The sequence below is a fragment of the Diorhabda sublineata genome, chromosome 10 (assembly GCF_026230105.1).
Source record: "Diorhabda sublineata isolate icDioSubl1.1 chromosome 10, icDioSubl1.1, whole genome shotgun sequence".
NCBI classification, from domain to species: domain Eukaryota; kingdom Metazoa; phylum Arthropoda; class Insecta; order Coleoptera; family Chrysomelidae; genus Diorhabda; species Diorhabda sublineata.
Genome location: NC_079483.1, coordinates 14,073,545 through 14,100,536, shown reverse-complemented (window position 1 = coordinate 14,100,536; position 26,992 = coordinate 14,073,545). Strand labels below are relative to the sequence as shown.

General features: G+C 31.9%; 1 protein-coding gene across 2 annotated transcripts in view; it reads right to left on the bottom strand.

The window, feature by feature from the left end:
• The window catches only part of LOC130449310 (uncharacterized), a 207,252-nt gene that overhangs the window by 24,275 nt on the left and 155,985 nt on the right, over positions 1-26,992 (bottom strand). For both annotated transcript variants that reach the window (XM_056787043.1, XM_056787045.1), the window contains exons 6-7: positions 26,047-26,340; positions 14,463-14,673 (exon numbers count right to left, since the gene is read on the bottom strand). In XM_056787043.1, coding sequence (XP_056643021.1) covers positions 14,463-14,673; positions 26,047-26,340 — 505 coding nt within the window. The remainder of the gene's footprint in view (positions 1-14,462; positions 14,674-26,046; positions 26,341-26,992) is intronic.

The window sequence follows — 26,992 nt, the reverse complement described above, 5'->3', positions numbered from 1 at the left end:
TATTATCCATTTAAATACAAAACGATGAGCTTTAGGTATCTAAAATAATTTCCATTATATGTCCAGAATTAACTTAAAAATTATATCTAGTTTTCTTAATATCCAAAATTTGGAGTCAAAGTAAAGTTGTTATTTGTTTTCATTGAATCGGATTCGTTTCTATTTATTCAAGTTTTTCATTATATGTCGGTAAAATAAGAAATGTTGATAACATATAATATAAAAGCCTATTTTCTATTAAAAAAATATTAAACAATGTATAAACATATTAGTACGGGCAATAAAGAAAGAACATATTCTGGAAATACAAAATTTTTGTTTTTGACACGCATTGTCTTTTCGTAAACAACAATTACGAAACAATAGATATTTCGAAAAGAAATGAATCATGAAAAGATTCATCAACCTGTTAGGTGTGTGTTGACCAATAAAATGGAAAATAATTAGACATTTATAGATGAAATACGGATATTTCACTGACTCAGGTTTTTGCTCGACTAGCAATAATTTACGATAAAAACAATTACATACCTTCGAAGTTGAAATGTTTTATTACATTGATTTACTGCTAACTATTCGCCTTTCTACTTTTAATTCGAATATTTTAATCAGCTGACAACTACACTTTACTCTGCACATTAGATAAAGCAATTTAATAAATATCTTGAATACTTGTATCCTTATGCATAAATACCAAACATAAATCGAAAACGAATATGATTAACCGGATGTTTACTATAAAGTATTTACAATATTTATAATTCTGATATTTTTCATTTAATACTGTAAATATATTTGAAAACTACGAATATGATGACTACGCGGTGCTATCTATTAATTTAGAGATGCCAAAAAACGTATTGTGATGTTATTTGAAGAATAGGTTCTTAGAACTCGAATCTTTATCAAAATACATAGACAGTCACTAAAAATTTAATGGAGGTTTCAAATAAATGAAAAATTTCATAAAAAAACTGATACCTAAATGGTAATTACTGTAAAATTGTTCCTTAATTTGTAATAAAGCATGGAAAATACTTCATGATAAGAGGATCATGTTAATCACATATGAAAAATTGAATAGGGAAATTGGAAAAGAAATAGAAGAAATTAATCTAGATAAATTAAGTTAATAGAGAAAGATGGAAAGGTGGAAAAAATTAAGCCAACAAATGTAGAATTAAACCTACAAATAACAAGGAATGACATATTGAATTTTATAAATACGGAGGAAATGAATCTAAGCAAATAATTCTCAAAGTTGTGAGGTAAATATGGAAACACGGGAAATGTCGGTAAAATTAGAAATAGGACAAATAGAAACGATACACCCTTAATAATCAATATCAATCTGAGACAGTCCCCTCCATTCCTAACTCATCCTGTCATGGATAAAACAACAACCACAATTTAATATATCCCTAATTTTATTCCCTAAGCATTAAACACACAGCGATACACTGAAACAACAGTTATTCATTCCACTCAATATAATTCTATATACTAATACATCTGAATCTGAGACCAGCGTAGGTTTTGCTGTAGCCAATGCACACCCAATAATTAAACAACTATATTTCGCTAGTGTCTACCAAGAGAATTATACGCAATCCTCTAAGCTCGGAATTTCCCATCTTCTGATCACAAACAATCATCTATATGCACAGATTCTCTTACATCAATAAACTCCATTAGACAAATGTATCTCGTATATCCTGTTATCATTACTCTATTGACCGTCTTACGAGCTCTAATGTTACCATTACTTCATTCTGGATACCGTCTCACCCCGGATTACATGGGATTGAACTTGCAGCTACAAAAGAAGTTTCAACGGCCAACCTACTCAGTGACACACTACAAATTCATAATGATCTAAGAACTATGATAAGGCGTTCCATACGCGACCGATTGGCAAATCACTGACGAAGTTCCAACAATAATCTACATGAAATTCACAGGTCCATCGACTCGAAAGACCTACCTATTTGGTCAATGGCAATGATCTCAGTCGTCAAGTCACTCAAATTCAAATAAAAAAAGTAACGAAACATGAAAAGTGTGAAGAACAAATCAGCGAGGAACAAGATTACTCAATAAGTGTATAAGATAATGACACCATTAACACAAACACTGTTTATACGACCACTACACCAACACTCACAATTACACTGTCTGAGGCGCGTTTCGTAAACAATTTCTGAAGACGATAACTTAGTTATCGAAACGCGCATTAGAAGGTGTAATTGTTAGTGTTGGTGTAGTGGTAGTGTAAACAGTGTGCTGAGTATGAATACACCAACGATTTCAAAAATTTCATCTTAGTTAAGATTAGTAAAGATCAGAAATTTATTTTAAATACAATTTTTTTGTCGTACCTATTAATAATGAGACAAAATGCTCAATAATGTAGGGTGTCCGGCCTGTCTACCCAAATGTCCGGCCAAACTGGGTGGACTGTCCGGCTATTAGATTTAGCGACCTGGCAACTCTACATCAATAGATTATTAACCCATTAAAAGATCATTTTTTCTAATTGGCAAGTCTAACATAAACCAAATAATAACCTGAATCGCAAAATAAGTACGCAAGTTTAAAATAATACAAAGTTTTTATATGACAGACTTATGATTTACGGTCTATACGGTCTAGTAGGTTCTGAAGAATTGGGACAAAACTATAACACGTTGCCAAAAATCTTCAATCACGAATCAAAAATATTTGAATTTATTATGGGTCATCATTGTAACTTATAATTTTTAATATATTTTTTATTTTTATTCATTCTTCTTATTAGGTTCATGGTATGAGAGTTGAGATACATATATTCTCAAATGAAAATTACGAACATATATATTGTATTGTCAATCGAAAATAAACGTTGAAATATTAATAATACTTTTGTCGTTACAACTACACCATTCAGAAAATCAACTCTTGGTAAATATGTCATCGTTATAATAAATGGTCCACCGACAATAATCGAAGAATCCTGTATATATTATTTTTACATAATATATGTGTTTAGATAATAGATAATATATATAGATGAAATATTATACGCCTTTGTCTGGTTTCACCTTCAAAAGTTTATTTTTAGATTAATAGAAAATCAAAAAATTTTTGAAAAATATTTGAGCAAACAGCATCTAGCAAAACACGACATTTCATAGCTACGTTTACCGACATACGGAGCTGAATTCAATTCAAAAAATATGGACTTTAGTAGGGAATGAAGCAGCAATCTGAAATGACATACTCAAACTAGCTGATAGCATCTAAAAATGCAAAAATGTTCAAGAGGGAAATATGAACAATAGAGAATGAAGTAGAAGCCTGTTGGAGAAGAAACCAGCGATAGTAAATCAAAACTTTTTCACAATGGTACAGTATACGATAATTTAGGTTGTCATCCTGTATATATTTATTCATATATGCCATATTAATGAAATTGTTTCTTCTTATTACTTGATAGTGATACTAAATAACTATGATCTCACTATTCTTCTGTTAGTTAATATTAACATTTATGTATGTCATAAAATAGTGGAAGACTACTATGTCAATTCATCTAATTGCGTTGCATGGAATTTATTTTTTTCTGATCCTTGTATGATGGTCACGCCAATAAATTCGTTCTAGCCAAATTGGCGCCATTTAGAGCTATTAATAATTTTGTAGTAGTTCATATCAAAATTATTAGTATAGTTTCAATTTAACTTTTCGATTTTAACCAGATTCACATTCAAATTTGAACCTTGAATTACATTTGCAAAAAATGCAGCGTTGATGAATAGGAATTTGAATTTTTTATTTATGTTTTGTTTTTTCATTTCCTAATAAAGAGTTTCTATCACTTTTTCTGGAAAGATTTTTCGTAAAATGCGGGTTTATACTACCGTCGTAAAATTTACAACAGTTCCGAATGACGTGTAACGAAATAAGTCCGTTTTCTAGGGTTAAAAATCTTGGAGCATCGCTTAATAGGAAGAACTAATAACTCAGTTTAATTAGCACGTGACTATACAGGCAGAGAATGGTGAAAATCTCTTCCTAGTACTATTACTTATCCAACAAAAGGGAGATTTAAAATTGGGACTACCCAAACGCCACCTTTTTCTTGTTATAGATATAAGATATCGAGAACAAGCTTATAATAGGTATATCTTCGGTTGGTTTACCAGGTTTAGGGATTAATATAATCTGAACTACTTTCCATTGTAATGGAAATAACACAACTTCAGAATTGCATTACGAATGGATGTTATCAACTTTACTGCGCATTGGTGTAATTAAAGGAGGACTCTTGCATTTATCTTGGCGATTTCTTGGAATGAAGGGTTTTAATGTCTCTCAAAACTTGATTTCTTACTATTTTCAGTTGTGCTTTTAGTGGTAATTCTAACTTATAGGGGAGCTCGATTGTTTTATTGTTCTTAGTGACCATCTACTGTTGAAGCGTTGGGTGAAAAACCTTTTCAAGGTGGACAACAAAAGTACATATTCGTTTTCGTAACGTCGATTCTCATCCAGTGGCTTTTTGAGAAACACACGGGGTGATTTAATGATTGCGGACAGTTAAGTTGTTTCATAGGTTCCTAAAGAGAATATTCTATTCCTTGAAAATAATACATCACAATATAAGACAACCTTTATTTCTATTTAAGGTGGTAAGACACCCTAGGACTTCAAATCTATGATAAACAATTAATTTGACATTGAGTGATCTGTGTGATAGGTATATGATATTAAAATTTTTTGTAGGTACACAGTTCAATACTTAGAAAGTTATTCTGTATCATCCCCAATTCATTAAGAGCAAATTGTCTGCTGAGTGAGGATATAAAGGAATAAAATTATCGTCCTGCAGGATATATATAACATGATGATGTATAAAACATAGATGGTCTTTTCTTTGGTTATTTTTAAATTACGGCAGGAGATAACTAGTGATTTAATACATTACGTGTGAAGTAATTTTTTTAGCCGCTATAAAGATCATAAATGGCAAATTCTGCTACGCATAACGGAAATTCGCTACGGTTTTCAACACTTCGCGTGCGTGCACTTAAATCGTTAGCAAAAACACGCGACCAGATGCATAGTTTATTTCGCTGATTTCCAGAAGATATATCGATTCGGGTTTTCTTATTACTCATGAATTACGATTAAAGAGTATTCGATTTTAAAAAATTTGTTGTGACTACGACTTATTCAAGATTAGGTCAACCTAAATGTCGTGTGTCAAAAATTCCAGATCAATTTACCAGTTGTTCATTACAAAATGGCATGGTATTAAATTGTTTTGTTCAATTGTTTACTAACAAGACAGTTTTTTGAACCTCAACGTTTCACCTGCATCATTGGTCATTGAATTGCTGTCGAATTTGAGGCTTGGGCTGTTCTCCAATTACTAATGGAATATTGTTCATAATTATATGAAAGATTATTTTATATGATTTGCAGATGATTTTGAATCAATTGATGTAGAAAGAAGACTAAAATGAGTGAGAAGTTTTAGATCTAAAAAAGAAACAAAACATTTATTTTCCATTTTCATTTGACAAACTATTCTTCTTCAAAGTCTACACATTTTTCCAGCATGATCAACCCTTTTTAATCCTTCGGTATAATAGTTGCCATCTTCCTTCTCAAAATAGGCATTTACGTATTTGGTAAGTCTCTAGGGGCCAAATCTGGTGAATACGGTGAGTGGTTAATCAATTCGAATGGTAATTCGTCAATTTTAGCAATGGCAAAATCACCGAGGTGTAAGAAGGTGTGTTTTTCTTCAAATGCAGTCGCTTTCTTGCAATTTCCCCCTTAATCTTATTAAGCTATGATGCATAATATTTCCCTATCATTTTTCTCAATTTTTTGAAGAACACAATACCATTACTATCCTAAAAATGATTCTAATCACTTTTCCGGCTGATGAAACCATCTGTCTGCCTTTTTTTCATTTTAGGAGTGTAGTGGTGGATGAGGTTTCATTGCCGTTTGGCGAACTTTTTCGATAATATCGCTGATTGCCGTAGTTTTTGGCCTTCGAACGCTTATCATCAATCAAGATAATATGGCCACGTTTGAACTTAGCTGCCAAAAATTTTTCGGGTGTAAGTCATAGTGTGGGCGTATTTCCTCTCAAAAATAAATATTTATTGACAGTTAGATACTGATTTTTTTTGTATTTTGCGACTCACGATTCACTTATAGAAAAAAAAATAAGAGTCCCAAATGGGTGAAATTTTGGTGAGAATCTGTCAACGCATGTGCAAATATTGATAAGTGTTGACAATTTCAGGTTGAAGTCAGAAATTTTTCAGACAATGAATTAAATCAGCGGTAAGGTATGTACTGTATGGAAACGAGCAAGAAACTAACGTTTGATTGAGTCAGTATTTAGTCATTTGTAGAAAAAAGAAAAGTACCCACCGTAAATATGTGCATAGGTGATGACTTTATAAAAAAGGGTTGAAATATGTCGACATTTGTGTCAAAGGAAATACATTTTACCATACTACTCTTGTATACGTAACGTCAAAAAATTTTGAACGATATCTTTCAAAAGATCTTCGAATTCTCTTTATTTAAATGATAAAAACCACTGAATAAAATCAACTTTTTCAATTGATGATTGTTGCAATTTTCATAACCTAATTGTTATCGTGTTACAGAACTAACAATTTTTTGATAAAAAATTTATTCTGTTTAGTGCACGTTTTTTCAAAAACCGTTTTATTTTTATGAGTATTAAAACTAATATTTCAGTCAGTTTTGACAGATGGCATCAGAAACAGTATAATCACCGTAGTGAAAGCGTTGTCAACCACTTAAAAGTGGCTCTTCCATAAATCCATCATCCTATAATGATCTTAGGTGATATTTCAAAGGCTAAAAATTAATTAAGTTCGTAAGTTAGACCATGTCGTAAATGATAATAAATCATTCTTGAATAGAGCTTCATCACCAGAAGCTGAGTTGATGGATGCGCTTATTTTGAATAAGACCACGTCGAAAGTATGATAAATATTAGCTCGAAAATTTCAGCGAGTAAATTCTATTTTTTAGTTGAATTGAAATTCTCAACTTTAAACAATATAAACATTCCTGATATATTGTCAAAAATTTTTCATACATTTAGAAACGCCTTGAAGTAGGTATATATTGTTTCATACAATACACAGCATGTTTCAATGCTGGAGACCGGTTTATAATTCTCTTAAAGATTCATTATACATATGATTAATTGCGTCACGAAATTTCATACAATCGAAATATTCAGTTTTGGTTCTATCAAAATATATCAATGTTAAAAACGAAACAGAGTATATCCAGTACATTGGACCGGGTGGGCAACTAAGAACGGCCATATATCAGAAATGGATTATATTACACCTTCAGGGAAAAAAATTATGATATAACTGATCCCTGAAAACAGAAATCCACCACTAAAGGGCGTATTTGAAAATATAAAATTGGAAAAGAAAACTTTTAAAAAATTTTATCAAAAATAGGAACTTAGTATGCAATAATCGAATTCTTCGACAAAATTTGTACGTTTTCCATTACACAAGTTTTAGTCTATCTTCAAATAAAAGGTGGGGGCAGAGGAATCTTGTTATGAAAAAATGCTTGTAAGTCCGGATCTGCTTACCCTATTTTGATAAACTTCAAGCAATTTAATGAGCAATGTTAATGTTAGGAGGCGTTGTTTCATATATTTTAGACATTGTCATTACTCTAGATAAATTTAAATAGAATCATAAAAGTTTAAGTAGTTCTAAATTAACATTCAAATAGCGAAAGCCGCATGTCGATTATTTTTTCTTTTTCTCGAGAAACGATTAAGCAACGAGAAGTTTTTATCTTTTTCTTAAATTGATTAGAATTTATATATTTTGTATTGCTGGACAAAAGCTCTTTCAAACAACATCAAGTTTATTAAAACAGGATAAGCAGAACCGGACTTACAGGCATTTTTTCATAATAAGGTTCGTACTCCCACCACCTCTTAGATGAAAAAGGTAGACTAAAACTTGTGAAACGAAAAATGCACAAAATTTTTTGAAGAATTCGGATATCCTATATTAAGTGACACTTGCTGAGGCAATTTTTTTACAAAACTGCTTTTTCAATTTCATATTTTCAAATACGACATCTAGGAGCGGATGTAAAATTCACTTTTGTTGTAATTTTTCTATGAAGCTGTAATATAATCCGTTTCTGAGCTATGACCGACGACTGTTCCTAGTTGCCCACCAGATATGTAAGTTACTTACGATTTTCACATAAACATACCATACGGTGTCAAAGAACAAAACCTCATATTAAAAGCTTCTAAAAAATAAAAGGAATTCAAATTCGGTGAAATATACAGCAGGTTTTGTCTTAAAAATCATATGTTTCTAAAGAAGTTATACAATAATATGTCTAGTTGAGATAATTTCAAAATATGAACCTATTATTTTATTCTAATTTAATTAAAATAACCCATACACCGAAGTTTGTCGTAAGAACTTTAACGGCTTTCTTAAAAGTATAGAGGATTCGTCGATATCTAGTCGAATTTTCAATAAACACCAGTGACTTTCAAAATGTAATTGATCTTTTATATCGAACTTCTACCTATTATTGTTCAATTTACACATTTTCGAGACCCTCATAACTTTTAAACCTAGGACTTTGGTACTACAATTCGTAAAATTTTAAAATAATATTTTTTCTGTAGCGCGTAAATTTTATTAATAATTGATCTTAACTTCGGAAAGCTGACTTATTTAGCAAATTTTCTACTCTTTAAGAACCTTCTCAGTCATTGATCTCATTTTCGAGTAACACCCAAACAAAATTCTAAGACTGTGTTTTCATTAGTTTTACGGTTTATAATAATTGTCATTTTCTGTCGTCCCCAAAATTTCCTTTCACGTCGAATGGGCCATCAACCATAATTTTCCGACTTATTTAACTAATTTTCATAGAAAACTCACATTTCGTCTGGATTATACCGCATATCTTTTCAATTTTGTAAATATTTAAATACTTAATCAAATTAAAAATCTCCATTTATACAACGGAAACGATTCCAATTGTAAGTTCCACAATAGTAAATAGAGAACTACACATATTATTACACTGTCTTTGTAACACGATTTGGTGAACCAATGGACAATATACGTTGTCTCGTGATAACGGCAGCAGCAAAACGATTCTATAGCCGTCACGTAACACATTGTCTTTTGATCTTATTTTCCAACTAGTCCAGTCATTTAAGGTAGTTCGAGATACCCAGCTATAAAGTCGTTTAAACTTGTTCATTTGACATCCTAAAACTCCTCTCAAAACTCACATATAATTCGATGAGAGCAACTTTAAAAATCGGGAGTCAAAAACAAAATAATCGATTTTTTGCACATTTTTTTTTCAAATAATTCGTTTCCTATGTGTTTTACGCTATTTGTATTTATGATCAATATTGTAGATCCTTAAATTATCTACAACTTTTGTTTGAAAAATTTTTTCATATGGAGAAATCAACTGGTACTCCCGATCAAAATAATAATTTGGATGAACTTGCAGCGGCATTTGAAGAAGAAAACTGTCCAATTCAGCGGGAAGACGACGACGATGAAAAAGAAGGAAAATTGAAATAACAACTCAAGATTTAATATAAATAAGCTTTGAATGATAATATGATTAAAATTTTTCTCTCTACGATTTTGAAACTACACGGGCAGGTAAGTACTATTGAATGAATTTATACTTGATTAGAAATGAATAATTAAGCCAAAAATATTTGATTTAATGAAATTGTTGATAAAAAATGGAAATTATTTATATTTATATATTTAACACTAATTTATAAACTTAGATTATTTTGATCGGGAGTACCAGTTGATTTCAAACGGAATTCTAGCCACGCGCGCTCTGCCATCTATCTAGAAACGATTCATCGGATAAAAAAATTTGTAAAACAAAATTTGTAGAGAATTTAATGCTCTACAATATTAATAATAAACACAAATAGCGTAAAACCCATAGGAAACGAGTTATTTCCAAAAAATGTACAAAAAAATCGATTTTTTTTATTTTTGAACTCCAATTTTCAAAGTTGCTCACATCGAAATATATGTAAGTTTTGAGAGGAGTTTTAGGATGTCAAATGAACAAGTTTAAACGACTTTATAGCTGGGTGTCTCGATTTTCCGATATTCTTGCCTAAATATACCTAAAATAACTGGACTAAACAGGAAATATCAGATACTAAATTGCGAGATATGGCGAGAATTTCAAATATTCGTCTCGGTCTCGTTAAATTAAACAAAATAATCAACTTTTCAGTCCCGATTTGGTCTAGTGATCAGTTTCCATGAATCATCTCGTTAAATGCGTTGAATGACGCTTCTTAGCATTTAAATCAATTGAAGACACAAGTTTGGGTCCATGAATAATTTTTTCCGAAATTGTGTTTTCTTAACTTAGGGATTTCAAGAACCTATGGTGAGTGTTAGTTTAATAGTTAGATTAATAGTAAAGTGTTTTTAATATAGATATGACCAACGGTTCAGTTTCAGTTTTTTTTTTTTTGTAATTTCTTGCTTGTTATAGAAGTTATAAATTTTAATTTATTATCAATTAACTATTGATTGAATTGTAAAATGAAGGAGAAAATAAGTGATAGAAGACTACTCCGTTGTATTCTCGTTTTCTTTTTCCAATTAGTGAAATTCATGGTTGCTACCATCTTCTAAAGATTTTCCATCTCGACCTTGATACACCTTTACGTTCTCTTTCTATAAAGTTGATGCAACTTGATTGGAAACCGCTTAGAAATGAGCTATATTAAAATCAAATACAACTGATAATTGACGAATCATGGAACAGTTTTTAAAACATTCCATATAGTTTTGTGATCGTCCATGTCAATTGATACCATAAGGCATCAATCAATAACAAGTAACAATCGACCTCAATCTACCTAATGGAGCGATAACCGACCTTAATAGATTGTTAATCGACAAGATCTGACAAAAGTAGACGCCAATTGGACATCAATCAACATCAAGTGACAATCGACCTCAATTGACTTCAATTGATGTGAATCGAATATATCTGACAAAAGTAGACGCCGATTGAACTAAAATGACATGAACTGTCGGGAATCGACATCAAACGACTAAAACTGAATGAATTTCGCATCTGGGCTATATGGTTGTATTGTCATCTTATTTAATATTCGGAGTAATTTTTTGAATAAATATCACTTAAATCTTTTAATAATGGATAAATATTCAGAGCGAAAATTAATAGTAAGAACAACATAATTCTATAATCACACGTCAGAAAACACAGTTAATTTCAATTTATGTATTATATCGAATGTGGAGGCGACAATATTAAGGTGTAACTTCTGAACTTGCGTACCAAAACAGTCAAGCAGAATAATTTCGAATGGACTGGAAAAGTTCGGTTGGAACAAACCTACCATCACCACTCTATTTGTCTGAAATCCCTTGAGAGTTCAGGAAAAGAAAGTTATCAGAGTATAGAGTCGTGTAGTAATGAGCAGACGTACTTTTGTAATAGAAAAAAAATTAATTGTTTAGACTGTATTTTTGTTTTTGACGGAATATCCAAGTATCATATACTGTTACATATGGACAAAATATTCATTTGCTTGTGGACGTGTCCATTACGATGAAAATAAGATGTCGGTGAAGGTTGGAAAGCGCTCAATTATCTGATTTACGAAGCCTCTGACCAGTAACCTGAGGCTTCAATTCTTACATCAACTGAATTTTGTAAGGGTGCAGCCCAAAATCTTTGTGAAAAATTGAAAGTTTATTCAATCGATCATTTCGTTCTTTGTGTTTACCAATCCAATTAAGGGGAACGTTGTGGCCATGTAAATGGACCTCCCAACTAATCCATCTATTAGGAAAAGTGTTATTAAGATGATTTTTTACATCATTCAGAAAATGGGGAGAGGCTCCATCTTGCGTAAACCACATGTTTCTGTTTAGAGCAATATCACATAACATGGGTGGGAAATCATTTATAAGAAATTCTATGTATCGTTGACCATTCAGTTTAGTATCAAAAAAATTTGGACCTACTAAATTATTACCCACTATTCCTGCCTATTCTTTATTTGAATTGTACTGTGAGGATTTTCATCTGCCCATAAATGTAAATTATGGAAATTGATAAAACCTTCTCGTGTAAAACCAGCTTCATCAGTAAACAATAATTTTCCAACAAAATTAAGGATTTTCAATAAATAATTACAATTTACGTCTCTTGATGGCGAACGGTTTCATAGGCACCTACAACGATCTAAAAATCTTCATATCTCCTGAACCATAAATTTTATCGAGTTAAACAAAGAGAACCAACCTTTTTGTTACAAAATCGTTTGAAATATTCATTTTTGCTATCTTTAGAATGTACAGATTGTTCCTGTAAAAGTTACGGATTGTTAACCATTTATTCTGTCAAACGCACTATTTAGACATATATAATCATCCATCAAAATTTCATAATGTTCGAATGTATAATTTAGAAAAGATACTTAAATATAAGTTTTGATTTCGAAACTTCAAAGGTCTATAACTCAGACACGACGGGTCGTACGAGAAAATTTTTTTTCATGTCACCGTATTATTTTCACGTCGTCTACACAGTCCCGAAATTTTGCATCACGACCCGGAATACCTTGAGTACTAATAATGGAGATACACCCTATAAAATATATAAATTTGTATATGCAAGTATATGTTGTTAAAGTTTATTCATAAATCTTTCACACACACGTCAATCCGACTCTTAACATATTTCGTCAAATATCTCAATTCGTTAATTAATCATTGTTGAGCAGTAGTCAAGTTAATAAAAATTAATTTGCAGTTGATCTCCCACTCAACTCAAAGAGTTTAAAATTTCCGTAAGTTTTGTTCTCTATAATTAATGGCCAAATTGAGATAACTGAGTAAATTGCAATAAATTTCTGGTTATATATTATTAACTTTGCTTTTTATGTGCAAAGTTTAAAAACTGTCTATTCATAATCATATTTTTAGTGCCCTGCAGTGTCCATTCGGTGGAAATTCGTATTTTTATTTGGGGTACAGAAAGAATAAAATAGAACATATTTCTACCCGCCTTGTATAAAGTGCAAGCTCCTTTTTATTCAGATCTATGTTGTTTCCATCCGTATTCCCGTTTTTTTTTCTTAGTTTATTTTGTTCTCGGCCCTCTAGCTGCTAGTTTAGGACAATGAAAAAGAAAATCAAATCAAACCATCAACTGCAACACATACTACAGTTGAGGGTTGAGCATGAACATGAATTTTGTTCCATTCATAACAATTATTATTGCTAAATCTTTTTTATTATTTCCAGCAATTTGTATAAATTTAGACAATCGTTATCGAAAATAGTTTTATTCAGTGACATTAATTTTTTATAAGACTTACCAGTTGTTACACGTTATTTAAATTTCTTTATGTTGAAAAGATGAATGTTACGAACTCGTCCACTGATGAAGACCATGAAGCTGTTTCTGTTCTACTATGCTAATAGAACCTAAAGTTTGGCGGATGCGGAAGGTACAATTCCCAGACGGACCTTTAGATTATGTTTTTTATAAATGGCGGCAATATCTTTATATACTGTTTTAAAATCTTATTTACAGTATGTTGTGGCCGTTTTATAGAATTTCTAAGAAGGTGTTTTCATTTGTTTACGGCAAATTAGATATTTCGAACATTCTTGATATGATTAAGAGTGTATAAACGAGCCATAGTAGTCAGTAAATAATCTGATGTCATCCCGAACACATCGAGATAGATAAGTAAACGGTGTATTTAAATATATTAGTATGTTACATATAATTAATTAAGTAGTAAGTTAGTTTATAGTTCAGTTCAAGCCTTATTGGATAATTTAGTGTATCGTTCAATGTATTTAGTGTTAGTGTATAAATAAATTATGTGAGTAAATAATATATACTTTGTGTGTACTTTACTTTGTTTAATGCATTCTTCGTATTCGTACTATTGTATTAAATCTTTCAAAGTTCAAAAATATTTAAAACGTTGATAACGTTCATAAGCACATCAGCTCACGTGTCTGACTAATGTTATAACTCAATTTTTAATTCCGTTACAGTAGAAAATAGATAAAAACAGAAAAAAAAATTTTTCACGATAATGTTTAAATATTACTTAATCCTGTATTAGTTCTGGAAGGACCACAAGATTGTTTTACTCTGTCCCATTTATAAAGATAGTAATATGAAAGTAATTGCTGAACAAATGAAATTAAGTGACGAATAAATAAAATTCAGAGTGGTTTTTAATACCCAAACCTCATATAAAAAAGTAAAACTTGATTTGTTTGACGTATCAAGCTGATTGAAAATTCAATTTGACATGTACAACCAACATATTGAAGCCTACTTACTAATATATGGAATCGCTCTGGAAGAAGGGTGCGAATAACAAGTGGGCGCTGGAGGCCCAAATGCAGCTGGAGGAGGGTAATAATGTGAAGGCGGCGGCGGTTGATAACCCTCTACTAGAGCAGGTTGAGGAGACGCATATGTTTCTAACAACGTTGGTGGTGCAGCTGAATATGTTGTTGCGTTGGCAGATGCTGGAGGTGCAGTTACCACCTGAAAAAACAATACATGATCGATCGTAACTACAGAAAATCGAAAAATTGTGAATTAATAGTTTATTTTCAAGTTAATAAAATTTTTCAACTACAAACCCAATTTGAATACATATAAACGTTATCGATATAAAGTCCAGATAGTAAGTAAATGGAGATTAGATTATTCTAAAAAGTTCCAAATTAAAATATTTAAAATTAGTTAAAAATCGTTCCAAATGATATTGTATATAAAATGTTGCATAACATTCCAAAATACACATACACGCGTGATTTCTGGCACAATGTGACGTCACGTTGGAATTAAAATGTGAAGAATAATGTTTAAATGTTATAATGTTTTATTTTGATTAAAAAAGTAATATTTGATGCAAAAACATGTCTATACATGTATTATTTATATGGGTATTGAATTTACCAGTTAAATTCCGCGTTCTTAGGCCGCGTGCGTTTTACAAGGAATAGAATTTCCTGTCTGTTCCGTGAAATAAGAGACTATTCAATGTATGATTAGCAAAATTATGAAATTAATCCATTTAATAATTTTTTTTCTTATTTAGGGTATTTTTTATATATTTCTCTTAGCGAATTGTATATAGGATAAACAATGTTTTAAAACTAGACACTTTGCATATGGAACAACCCTCTTCGAAATTGATGGAACAAACATGTGCTAAAATAAATAACACATAAATAAGGGGTAATTATTAGAAAAAAAATAGGAATTGTGTGTGGTATTTTGTGATTTTCAACATTCACTTACCATATTTTAAATTAATTTCATCGTCTCGATCACTGGGTCTTATCCACTGCTTCCCCAAGTCTTTTTTTTTTTTGGAAATCATTATTTAATACCTGTTTCGTTGGTATTTCAGTTAGTGTTTTTGCATGTAGCGACGGCATTATGATCCCATAATAGAAAATATAATAAGCACAAAAAAATATCCCATATACAAAAACCTATTAAATACATACAGCTTCAAACTAATCTTAATGGACAAGAAAACATTCTGATTCCAGCGTGACGTCATGCGCGGGCGTTACAAATTTGAGCTGATAATTCAGCATATCGGTTTATCTTGTAACGATCTAGAAAATGCTCAGTTTTAAACATCAAATGAGTCTAGATTTTACTCGATTGTTCTAATAATTGATAAAACAATTCAAAAAGTTTTTAACTGTGTTTATGTTAATAATCAATCAATCAAAAACATACACATGTAAAACGCGACTGTAAAAAAATTACGATCGTTAAAAAAACTATAGAAAGGGAGAAAAAAAATTGTTTGGTTGGTTACTGAGATATAAAAATATTTACGTGTAGAGAGTTACCGAAATATAAAAATCTTCAAGTGTAGTTAGTTACCGGAATATTATAAAAATATACACCCCACAAAAATTATCGCATCACTCATTATTTTTTAAATATTCCAACCTAACTAATAAAACTTGGTCAGAGCTTTACGAGAAGGAATATCACAGAACGTCTCAAACGAGTTTAAAAAATGGATGCGCTGAATTCAGCATAGAATTCCAAATAAAATTCGATCGAAATATAAATGATTTCCAAATCAGTGGAGAAATTTTGGACAGAATTAATATTCTCCAATGGAGACATTCCTACGTTCATAAAGCAGTAGACTACCTCTATATTTTAGAATAGCAACATTTGAAGAGACTAGAGCTTACTACAGGTAAAATAGGATTAAACCCGAAATTAAATTGGGCGCTTCTATATACTCAGAGGTTTTCGGTTACTGAATAAGCAGCTGTTAAAAAAATTACGGGCACGGGTTTTCGAAATTTTGGAACTTGTAACTCAAAAAAACTAAGAAGTATTCAAAAAAAAACTGCACAAACAAAAAATGTAGAGCACAAAATGTTTTACAAAAAAGCCGGAGCATCCACTCGAGAATTCCCGCCAGTGCGAATTCAAACCAATTTACGTTCCAGGTGCACATGGAAACTGCTATAACTCTTGGAAAACTACTTCGTTTTCAAAAAATCAAAATGCGTCATAAAGGTTAAGATCTCTATTTTCTACTCGGGTAAGCTGGCATAATTTTCGAAAATCTTGCGAGAGGTAAATTGGTCACATAAGCATTTGAAGTTTCAATGGAGTTTTCAATTTAAGTTACAACTAACTTTTAAAAAACGCGATCATTAACACTTCTTCGTTCTCGGTTAATTATTATTTCAATATTCACAGGATTTTTAATAGTTTCTTCCACAAAAAGGATCACGCACTTTACACGGGTCGTTTATTTCGTTAATCATCAAGTTAGAGCAAGGAAGAAAAATTTTGGAAGTATTGTAATGTGACTGGTAAAGAAAATCCACCTGCTACTTTTAATAACCTTAGTACTATCACGATTAATTATGATTATCACGTAAATAAAAATTAATAATATATTTTTCCTGACAGTTATAGAAAAAGTATAGTAATCTCGTCGCGACTAATAGCTATCTCTCATCCGGATGAATCACAATTCATGAGTAATAACCTTCATTACTCGCTCATTGAATAATATATTATTAATACGTTACTTTATAAACATTTCCTTTAACACTATCGACAGTTGTTAAAAATGACAGTTGAAGAAAAATATAATTTTCCTTACTGCATAATTTACGTACGAGTCGCCGCTGATTACAATCTCCAGTCTTACACACCCGCATTTTTTAACTGAGTCACTGATGATTATATAAAGTGATGGTATAGTTCAACTCTACTCCCTCTATAATGGATTTACTCCAAAAATCACGTGACGAACCGAATGCCTCTGACAAATTGAAATCAAATCGTATACTCTTATCTATTATTAAAATAACCATTTAAATGATAAGGGACGACGTGAAAATTCTATCTCTAAATATAATTGATACCCACGAACAAACATCAAGTAACTTGATACATTGTGTAATGCAGCTTTTCTTGGAATCGTTCAAAATACGTGCATTGATGACTCAGTTTTTGTTTACTGAACGTTATTGAATGTCATATCGATAATTGCTTAAATTAAATAGAAAATTATATGGATATAAGTATACAGTTGAAAGTAATTAAGTTTGGATTTTGTTAACAAATAAATACTCATTATGAGATCCATATCAAAATATAAATACATTTGCGTACAAATTACAAAAATGAGGGCATTTATGAATAAATTAAAAATAGATAAATTGAATTTCCGATAACTGATAAAAGGTTATTATTATATTATTCTAAAATAAAACAAACTGTACCCTTTGGAAATTAAAGGCTCATTCTGACGTGCCAGTAAGAGATTTGAGATTCACCCATGCTAGTTCACTGGCATGCTTTTTCGCAAGCGAGTTCAGTTGAGGATGTAGCATAGCCGACTTTAGAAGTCGGTATTAAATTCAATACAAAATAATAATATGAGTATTCAGGTTATGAAGTGTTGTATGTTAAATTGGTTTTAATTGGAGAAAAATCAAAATAACTAAATAAAGATACAAATAGAATAAAATTTCAATATACAGAAAAAAACCACCGTGAGTAAAAAATTTATAGGTAATAATTAGTATATAAGTACATAGCAAAATTAAACCAGTATGCAGCATGCCCGGAATTAAATATTATTATGATAATATCGTTTTGATTTCAATTGATTGTACATTTTTTTGCATTGTAAAATATTGAGCCCTTAACTAATTCTGAATGTGGAGTACGTAGTTAAAGGTCGTGCTCCGCGTACCTAAGTAGATAGCCGTGCAACGATCTTTCTGAAATTGGAGAAACGTGCTTACCAATTATACAAACGGATTCGAAGATGAATGAGAAAGGAAGGGTAAGAATTTTTAATATTTTAAAAAAGTCCCTGCAGTGAGCCCTGATGTTAAGTCCGAGTCTTTTGTAGTTTGAAGATTCGCTCAAATTGAGTCGCACCACAAGTAGAAGGGAAGGTCATATCGAAAATGCCACTCAATAAGGGCATAATAGACTGTTAAGGGGATGGATAAGTTCAGTTCTTTGGAAACTGATCTTAGCGCAAAACAGGAGGAACTTAATTTTTTAAATAAGGCGGCAATAGGTAACTCCCATTTTAAGAAATCGTCCACAACAGTCCTAAGAATTTTACAAATTCGACGACGTCAATGGTTGTGTTATTTAATGAAAAAAGCTGCCATGTATTTTTATACGATGAAACTTTAGTTTTAGAGAGGTTGACACAGAAGATTAGAATCGCACCATGATTTAAGGGTGATTAGGTCACTAGATATGATCCTATGAAGTGCCGGGTTGCGCCAAGAGAAACTAGTGTCGTCTCGTCTGCAAACAGACATATTTGACCACTGATATAGATAAGCGATTTTGTTTATAAACAGAAGAACCAAAATAGGACCTAGTGCAGAATATGGAAATCTATATCATCGAGATAAAACAATTTTGTGTGTAACCGAATAATAATTGTGGAAAGCAAATCTATTAAAAATTCATATTGCCTTACTCTTTGAAATAGTGTTGCAAAAAATGTGACACCGTCACTAAGGTGGCTGTAAAACTGGAAAATAATTGAGGGCGCTAGGTTCATGGTTCATACCAAGTAGTATTGAACATTTTATTTATTTCCACTGAACTTAGACATCATTCAATTTTACACTATAGAGGCACCCATGGTAAAACTGGAGACTGTATACCGATTTTGGAATATTTTGAAGATCGTGAATTTTAACTGATGCTGGAAAAAAGTAATTAATTACGGACTAAGACCATAACTTAAATTCTTTCGTTATCACGAATACACAAATCTATTTTTTTTCTGAAGAATCCACCAATTTACTAAAAGGTTAGAAATCATGCATAAGTAAGCATTAAATTGAAGTGACGCTCAATTCTATCTTCCAATTCTTGACGGGAAGTCAATCTGTAGCATAAACTTTTTCTTCAAGATAGGACCAAACTTTGTAGTCGAAAGAAAAAGAAATCGTAAAATCCAACCTTCAAAAAAGTTATGTTCAATAGTACTTGATACTATACAGCGTCCTCTATAAAAAAATTCATGGCATGTATTAGCTTCCTACACATATTTATATAAAATTTAATTACAATGTTGCCAATAGTTTCGGCAACATCGTAAAAAATGTATATACATTATTTTTTCTCAACGCTCTTTATTTTGAATATCGATGATGTTACGAAAATGTCACCTCAATTATTTTTCAGTTTTCTACCTATCCTAGATTTTAAACACCTTGTATATGAGCTACCAAAATACATAAAAGAGCAATTAAGATGTCACGATACATAATTAGCAAAAAAGCTGAAACCAAAAACTAAAAATGGTACATTAAATGTTTTATCTGATCAAATTTCACTTCTATGCATTTTCTGAATCTCTCTGAAGAGTATTTCCAGATTCTGCCGTTTGTTTCTTTTATACAATTTGGTTGAATCAACCAAGCTTAAGATCCCTAAAAAAATGAAGTCTGTAGGGTTCTCATTATAATGTATTTAATGGATAAAACGATTCCAAACTTCAATGGGAAGGTGAGGAAGGATTATGCAAAGGAACAAATGTTGTAAAAATTATGTAATTAATTACAAAACGATCGAACTACATTTTGTGGTAAAGGTTGATAGCTTTGAGAAATTCTTTTGATCTTTGTGGTGCAGTTCAGTGTTTTTTTAAGGTTACACTTCAAAACGAATTATTTATAGATATATATTATGACATTAAACTAACTGTGTATAAGTTTAGTGTGTCTACTTGAAACTTATTATTGTCATAGTTTCTCTCTACTTAACAATTCAGGAAAAGATGAGAAGTACTTTAGCCGGTTGTTGTGAAGTACCGTCATACTTTTGTCCCGTAGATCACTTCTTGGATATTCTCGGATAAAGTTTTTGAAGTTAAGCCTGAGAGGATTTGTAAGTCGAACTATAATATCTAACGTGTTTTTTTAGACAGATTTTTTGGCGTGGTGATCTCGAGTTTTATTATCGGTAATTAATTCTTACATTTCGAAGTTAGACTGAAGAAACCTATGAGTTCGTGATTGCACAACCGATTTCGGAGGCTTTATATGATTAATATTTTTATGTAGTATAGTTTTTTCCATAATAATGCTAGTAGATTCATGTTCATGTAATTTGTGAGTCAAGTACATCTGTGAGCTCACGCGTGTCGAGACAGGTCGCGCTGCGTCGTCAATTTGCGTCAATGTATTCAATCTTGTAAAACAAACTACGTGCTGTGGTGCTATACGTGTCCCAATTTGCGCTATAGGGCTATTTTTGTTCCAAAAAGGAAAAGAAGATAGACGAAACGAGAAGTCGGAAAAATTTTAGTATTTTATGTATAGATGTGAGTATTTGAGGAATCGTTAAGCCATGTAAAGATACGTGGAAGTCAACAATATATTCTGGGCATATGTAGTAAAGTACGACTTTCTTTTCTAGAAAACAGTTCCTATAGATACAAAAATCCTTGTGTGAATATTTCAACGTGCCAAATGAAAATATAACGTCAAAATTATGTGCATTCTGCATATCAAATAACGATCAAATCTACTACTGCGTCATTCTCCAACTTCGCTCTGACCTGCGATATGGGAATCGTATTCAACCTTGAACTACTATTTCAGTAGTCCCACGATCAATTCCTGACTTATTCGAAAGTATACAGTTTCAATTGAAACAACATCATATGCGTAATGTACAAATATTAGTTACTAGCGCAATTTCTTCATCGTCAAATAAGATCGAAAGAAAGAGAATTTAAAAGAAAAACTACATACTTGTTTTAAACAGTGGATAATTATATAGGCGCTAATTATGTTATATCATCTACTCAAACTGAAAAGCAAACGTTTAAAGAATTAGCGAAACAATTTACTTATGTACTCAGATAATAGGTGATAAAAAAAGATAACAGGAAATGATTACAAATAGTACATTATCTAAGAAGAACAAAGCGCTTATTATGTGTTTACTGCAGAGACATGGAAATCTGAGCGAAACGCATAACGAAGCATTCTAGTCCGAGTAATATATGCTACGAGGGGTGATCCTTTTGCTCCCCCCTGACCCATCATTAATCAAAATATTTTCATTTTTCAATATAAATTTCATTGAGGTTAACACATATTTTCTATCGATATTTTTCATAACACTTATTTATCGCACATATAAATTCATTATTCCAAAAACTTCATTCATCAAGCAAGTATTCTTTGAGTTTGGAACACAGCTAAGGCACAAGTTCGAATAATGTGGCGGATAACTAGAAGCCTGTTTGAGCAATTGCGCTATCTCAATCCTTGAGAACACCTTTGTGCAACTTCTCCTGACGAATCTCTTTTATAGTATCACTTGATTGGCATAATAAGCACCCATAGTTGTGACTATCTTTTGCAAGTGATCTACTGAAATTACTCCTTCAGGATCCCAAAAGTATGGTTAGAATCACCTTCCTTGCTGCAGGTTGAATAGTTTGGCGGTGATGAACACTCCTTACTTTGCATTTTTGTCTCTATATCAAAGTGATGGATCCATGATTAATCTGTTTGTGTTAATATGAGATCATCAGAGGATTACACTGTTATTGAAATCAGTTTTATATTAAGACATTCATCATCGTAAGCGATATACTGTTGTGTTGTTTCTAAAAATTGGCGATTTTGGTACTTACTTTCTATTGGAAGTACTTTATAATTCATAGAATGGCCTTCATAACATCCGTGTTTAGCAAATGAACATCTGTTTGGGTATAATTTTCTGTCACTTCTGCTATATACAATCCGATTAATGAGCGACCGTTCGGATTGACGAAGGGGTTGTGAATCTCACAAATTATGTTAGTCAATTTATTTATTATCTTTAATCTTACTAAAAATTGAATTATCGCTTTAAAATTTTGGAAAATTTAGGAGTAACTTATTTAATATTTACGTATAAATAGGAAAGCTATTATTGTTAGATATAGTACTACTGGACTGGACTGGACCTGGTTCTAATGCCAATGTCAGGAGTGTTATATAGACTTCGTTTCAAAAGATGTAAAGGATATGAGTTTTCATAAAATGGTTTGTACGATATTTTCAAGTTATTTTCATGAAATATTGGATACGAAATTTTCGTGGATCCATTTTTCAACTGTTTAATATTGGATTCATCCTAGTACAACATGGGAGATTAAAATGATAGTCAATAGAATCTACTGATTCCATATACCGGTCTATTAAAATTGTATTTTCTTTTTTCCAAATGAATTTAGTTCCAAAAAAAGGTGAGGATTGTTTTATGTTTTCTAGTTCTATCTTAAACTGTATATTAGGATAGAAACTATTAAAGTAAAATTGTGTATGATCAACAACAACAACAACATCCAAGAAATAGAACGACCTAAACAACCATTGATGCGTGATCGAACCATAATCACCATGGGCCTTTGCACCTATTGGCTGCTTCCTTACGCTGGCTGGCAGATTTAGCTGCAATCGGCCTGAGGTATTAATTATTTTAGGTACAACGCTACAGGGTCATAAGGGTCAATTAAGTTTCAGTTGATATATTTCAATAAATCTTTTCTGTAAGTATACTGTGTTTAAGGGTATAATATTTTCAAATGTCAGAAACTGTTACGGCCGAAAAAAATTTTTTTGCCATAACCCACCTAAAAAAAAAACAACAAAAAACTGCATTTTAATATTAATGGAAATTAATAAATTCACACAAATAAAGTTCAATGCAATTCCTTTCTTGTCAGTCGGTGAAATTGTGAGAAAAGTAGGAAACTTTGCTGGCGTTGCTTCTTCAAGGGTTTATGTAGTAGTAACAGAATATAAACATTTTTTTTTCAGCTCCAAAGCCATACCACTATTAAAAAAAAATTATTGATATGGAACCCGATTGTGATATAAACACTATTAAAAAGAGTGTACATCAAATTATTGTCCGAAACGAAATGACAACAATATATTCAGTTTTAAAAGATGTAAATAATGATGCTGACCTACCAAGTTTCTGAAAGTCGACAAAATTAAGTTTTAAATTTAATAAAAGAGGGAGAAATAGTTTGTTGCTCATGAAACCAAAAATTGTATTGTGGAGACGACAGTATTTAATGAAAATAAGTACCTATAGAAGAGATAATAGGAAAATCTATTGTCTGGAGGAAACGTGGGTAAACGCAGGCCACAAAAAATCCAAATTTTGGATTCATGAATCTATGAATTTATCAAGATAAGCTTTATCAGATGAGAGGCCATCTGGATCTGGATTAAAGAGCCTTCTTCTAAAAATCACCTCAACTGTGTTCGTCTATAAATAAGATTCCGAGCAGATAAGGTATTAATGTTAAATCTATCAAAAGTGAAATAAACAGTCAATTCTTTTCTTCCAACTAAAATGAAATTGATCTCTTAGGAACAGGTTGATAAAAGGAAACGAAACCGGTTTTGTCCCCAACGCCTTGTGGGCCTTTGACAAAAAAGCCCTAATTCAAGACTGGTTGTATTTGAAAAGTATACCATCCAAGAAAATATGACAAAAGCAGAACTTTTACGGATAACGAATGAACATAAAACCAAATATGATAAAATACGGAAATTCCGGAATTGCTAAAACACACAATAAAATGTCACTGTGACCTCATACAAATAGAGATTATTTGGGCGGACAGGTAGACAGGTAGAAGTGAAAATTTTAAAATTAAACCATTTAATAGATGAATTTGTTGATAGAAATTCGATGATAGTTAATATTAATGATGATTGTTCTTTAGCAGTTGTTCAGATTCTGTATAACGGTACTAAGATGACAAGAAGGATCTAGTATTATTTTATTACTATAATTATTATGCGATAGACTTATGCACTACTTAGCTTAAAGCCGGTGTCATTTATCTTTTCCTAATACAAAGGATCAAAAGGATCAATTCACTTAATAAACTTGCACACTGTGTGGCAAATATCCAATATCACAGCCTTCTGGATATCGGAGAAGGTGTTTCTTAGTAATCCTAGTTTGGCAATGCATCGTGCAGAGTCTTAGACACAACGCCGGTTGCTGACATAATAACTAGGGCGATTTCCACATTTTCGCTGAGCCACACCTATTTAATCTCAATTGCGAGATTTGCGTATTTGGTTAGTTTCTCCTGGTATTTGTTTAGAACGTTGTGTGTGTTCGGTATGGGTATGTCGACGAGAAAGACTGAATTGACTCTTCTATCAACTACCACGATATCAGGTCTGTTAATCGTCACCTGTCTATCGGTCTATTGACCAATTTCTGGAAAATGATGTTGCACACTTGATTATGGCGTTGATATTCATATTAGTTAACAGACTATAAACAGATGTTATATGTTGAACGGTCTAATATATTTGCTGACACTTCTGTTTATCGGTTTGTTCTGCTGAACTAAAATGTCCGTCTTATTTTTAATATATTTAATATTAACTACAAATGTTTTTTTTTTCATCAGTTAAACCTTGACGATGCCGTAGCTAAGCACGACTCTGTACAAGCAGCCTTGTCTTAAGCACGATGTGTATAATGCTTCCAACGTTGGACGCTGCTATGATTGAACGCATCGTGTGGTCGTAGCGTACATGTCATTCGACGAATGTTTTATTGGCATTGGAAAGTCTCGCGTCAAAGGAGTACCCAACATTGGAAGGAATTTGGAACCAAAACTTGTGGTACAACTACACACATTTCTTGTCCTCTTGCGCGTGAATGCTTAGTGTTTTGTATGAAAACCAAAGTTGTCAGTATCATCCAGTTTATTTCAAAAGAATTTATATTTGTTATATGCCAAGTTTACATTTCTTCAGGTAAGTTTAGGTAAGGTTCCAGCTTCCAGTTCGACCAATGTTCAGCCAACGTTTAAAGGTGCAAACATGGACGCTTCGTGTAGTTGCAGTACTGCATAGGCCTTTCTTACCGTGTTCAACCCTACGTTGGAACACGAATGTTGGCACAAACGTTGGACGCATCGTGTAGTACCGGCTTTAGAGATTACGTGAACTAAGTATGCATGATAATATTTTAGAGTACTTCGTTTCTTGTATGAACATTGTATACATACTTTTTTATGAAAAATAACTTGAAAGAGAAAACATATATAACAACATTACAAAATTTGCTAGAGAATATAAGATTTGTTGGTATTTTTTTTTTCATTTTATATGAAAAATATGTATTATCAAAAATGAATGTTTTCTATAACGAATTTTAGAATTTATACTTTGAGAAATAGAAATCTGCTTTAAATGTAACTCAGTTCTACTTAAGAGTGAAGCATTTCGAGTTCTGGGGTTTGGCTTTTGAAAATGTTGCGCCATAAACCTTATATTTCCATTATCAATCAAGCTTTGACTTAAAAACCTAATTACATACCTGCTGACTGGGTTGTGAAGGTCCACTTGGCGGCACCGGATAAATATCCGACGGATTGGGTGGCGGGTAGTACTGCGTAGTCAAATACCTTCTAATAGGATATTTGTGAACGTATGGATTCGGCGAATAGCACATATCGTGATGTGAATAAGGTGGATTGGGAGGAGTGGGATATGGATAAGAATGAGGTGGATACGAATATGAATAGCCTGGGTACTGGTATCTATAAGCTGCTGGAGGATGTGATGGGGGCGGTACTGGATCCTTTGCTGTTGTTACCGATGTAATTATCACCTGCAACAAAAAATATCAAGTTAATACATACTAATTAATCAAATTATTGGATTCATATGCGCAGTGAATAGAGGACTTAATACAATATTAAATTAGTAGCCACTGTTTTGCTTTTTGATGTATGATAGTAGAAGTGACGTGTTTTTAATGGTGTAGAGAATGTTGTTATGTCATGTTATGGTTGAGAAAGGGCAAAAGGTATTGGTTGTTGAGCCCTATTACCTTACGTAGGAAAATGGTAAATACACCAACACTGACAATTACACTGTCTAACGCTGTCTAATATCACCAACGGTTTCAGAAATTCCATCTAAACGTTAAACTAAGTTTGATGTTAGTGATGGAAAAATACCACGGACAAATTCATAAATAGGCACAAGATAACGTAGTTATGCTCCCTATTGTTGAAAAATTTTGTAAGTCAGTAACTGTAAGAACGAATAAGAACCATGGAGGTTTCGTCAATAAGGTTATAGAATAATTGAACCGAAACCTTTGGACATCGTCTTCAGTAATACGTCGATTTGGCATTCGTTAAAAGATCGAATTCAAGTTGGGCCCATGAATCTGTTAAGCTCGTTGATTATAGTAACGTGCATTTTAGTGGGTTTATATTTTTGTGTAGATAATTCGCAAGCCCGGTTCGGTGATA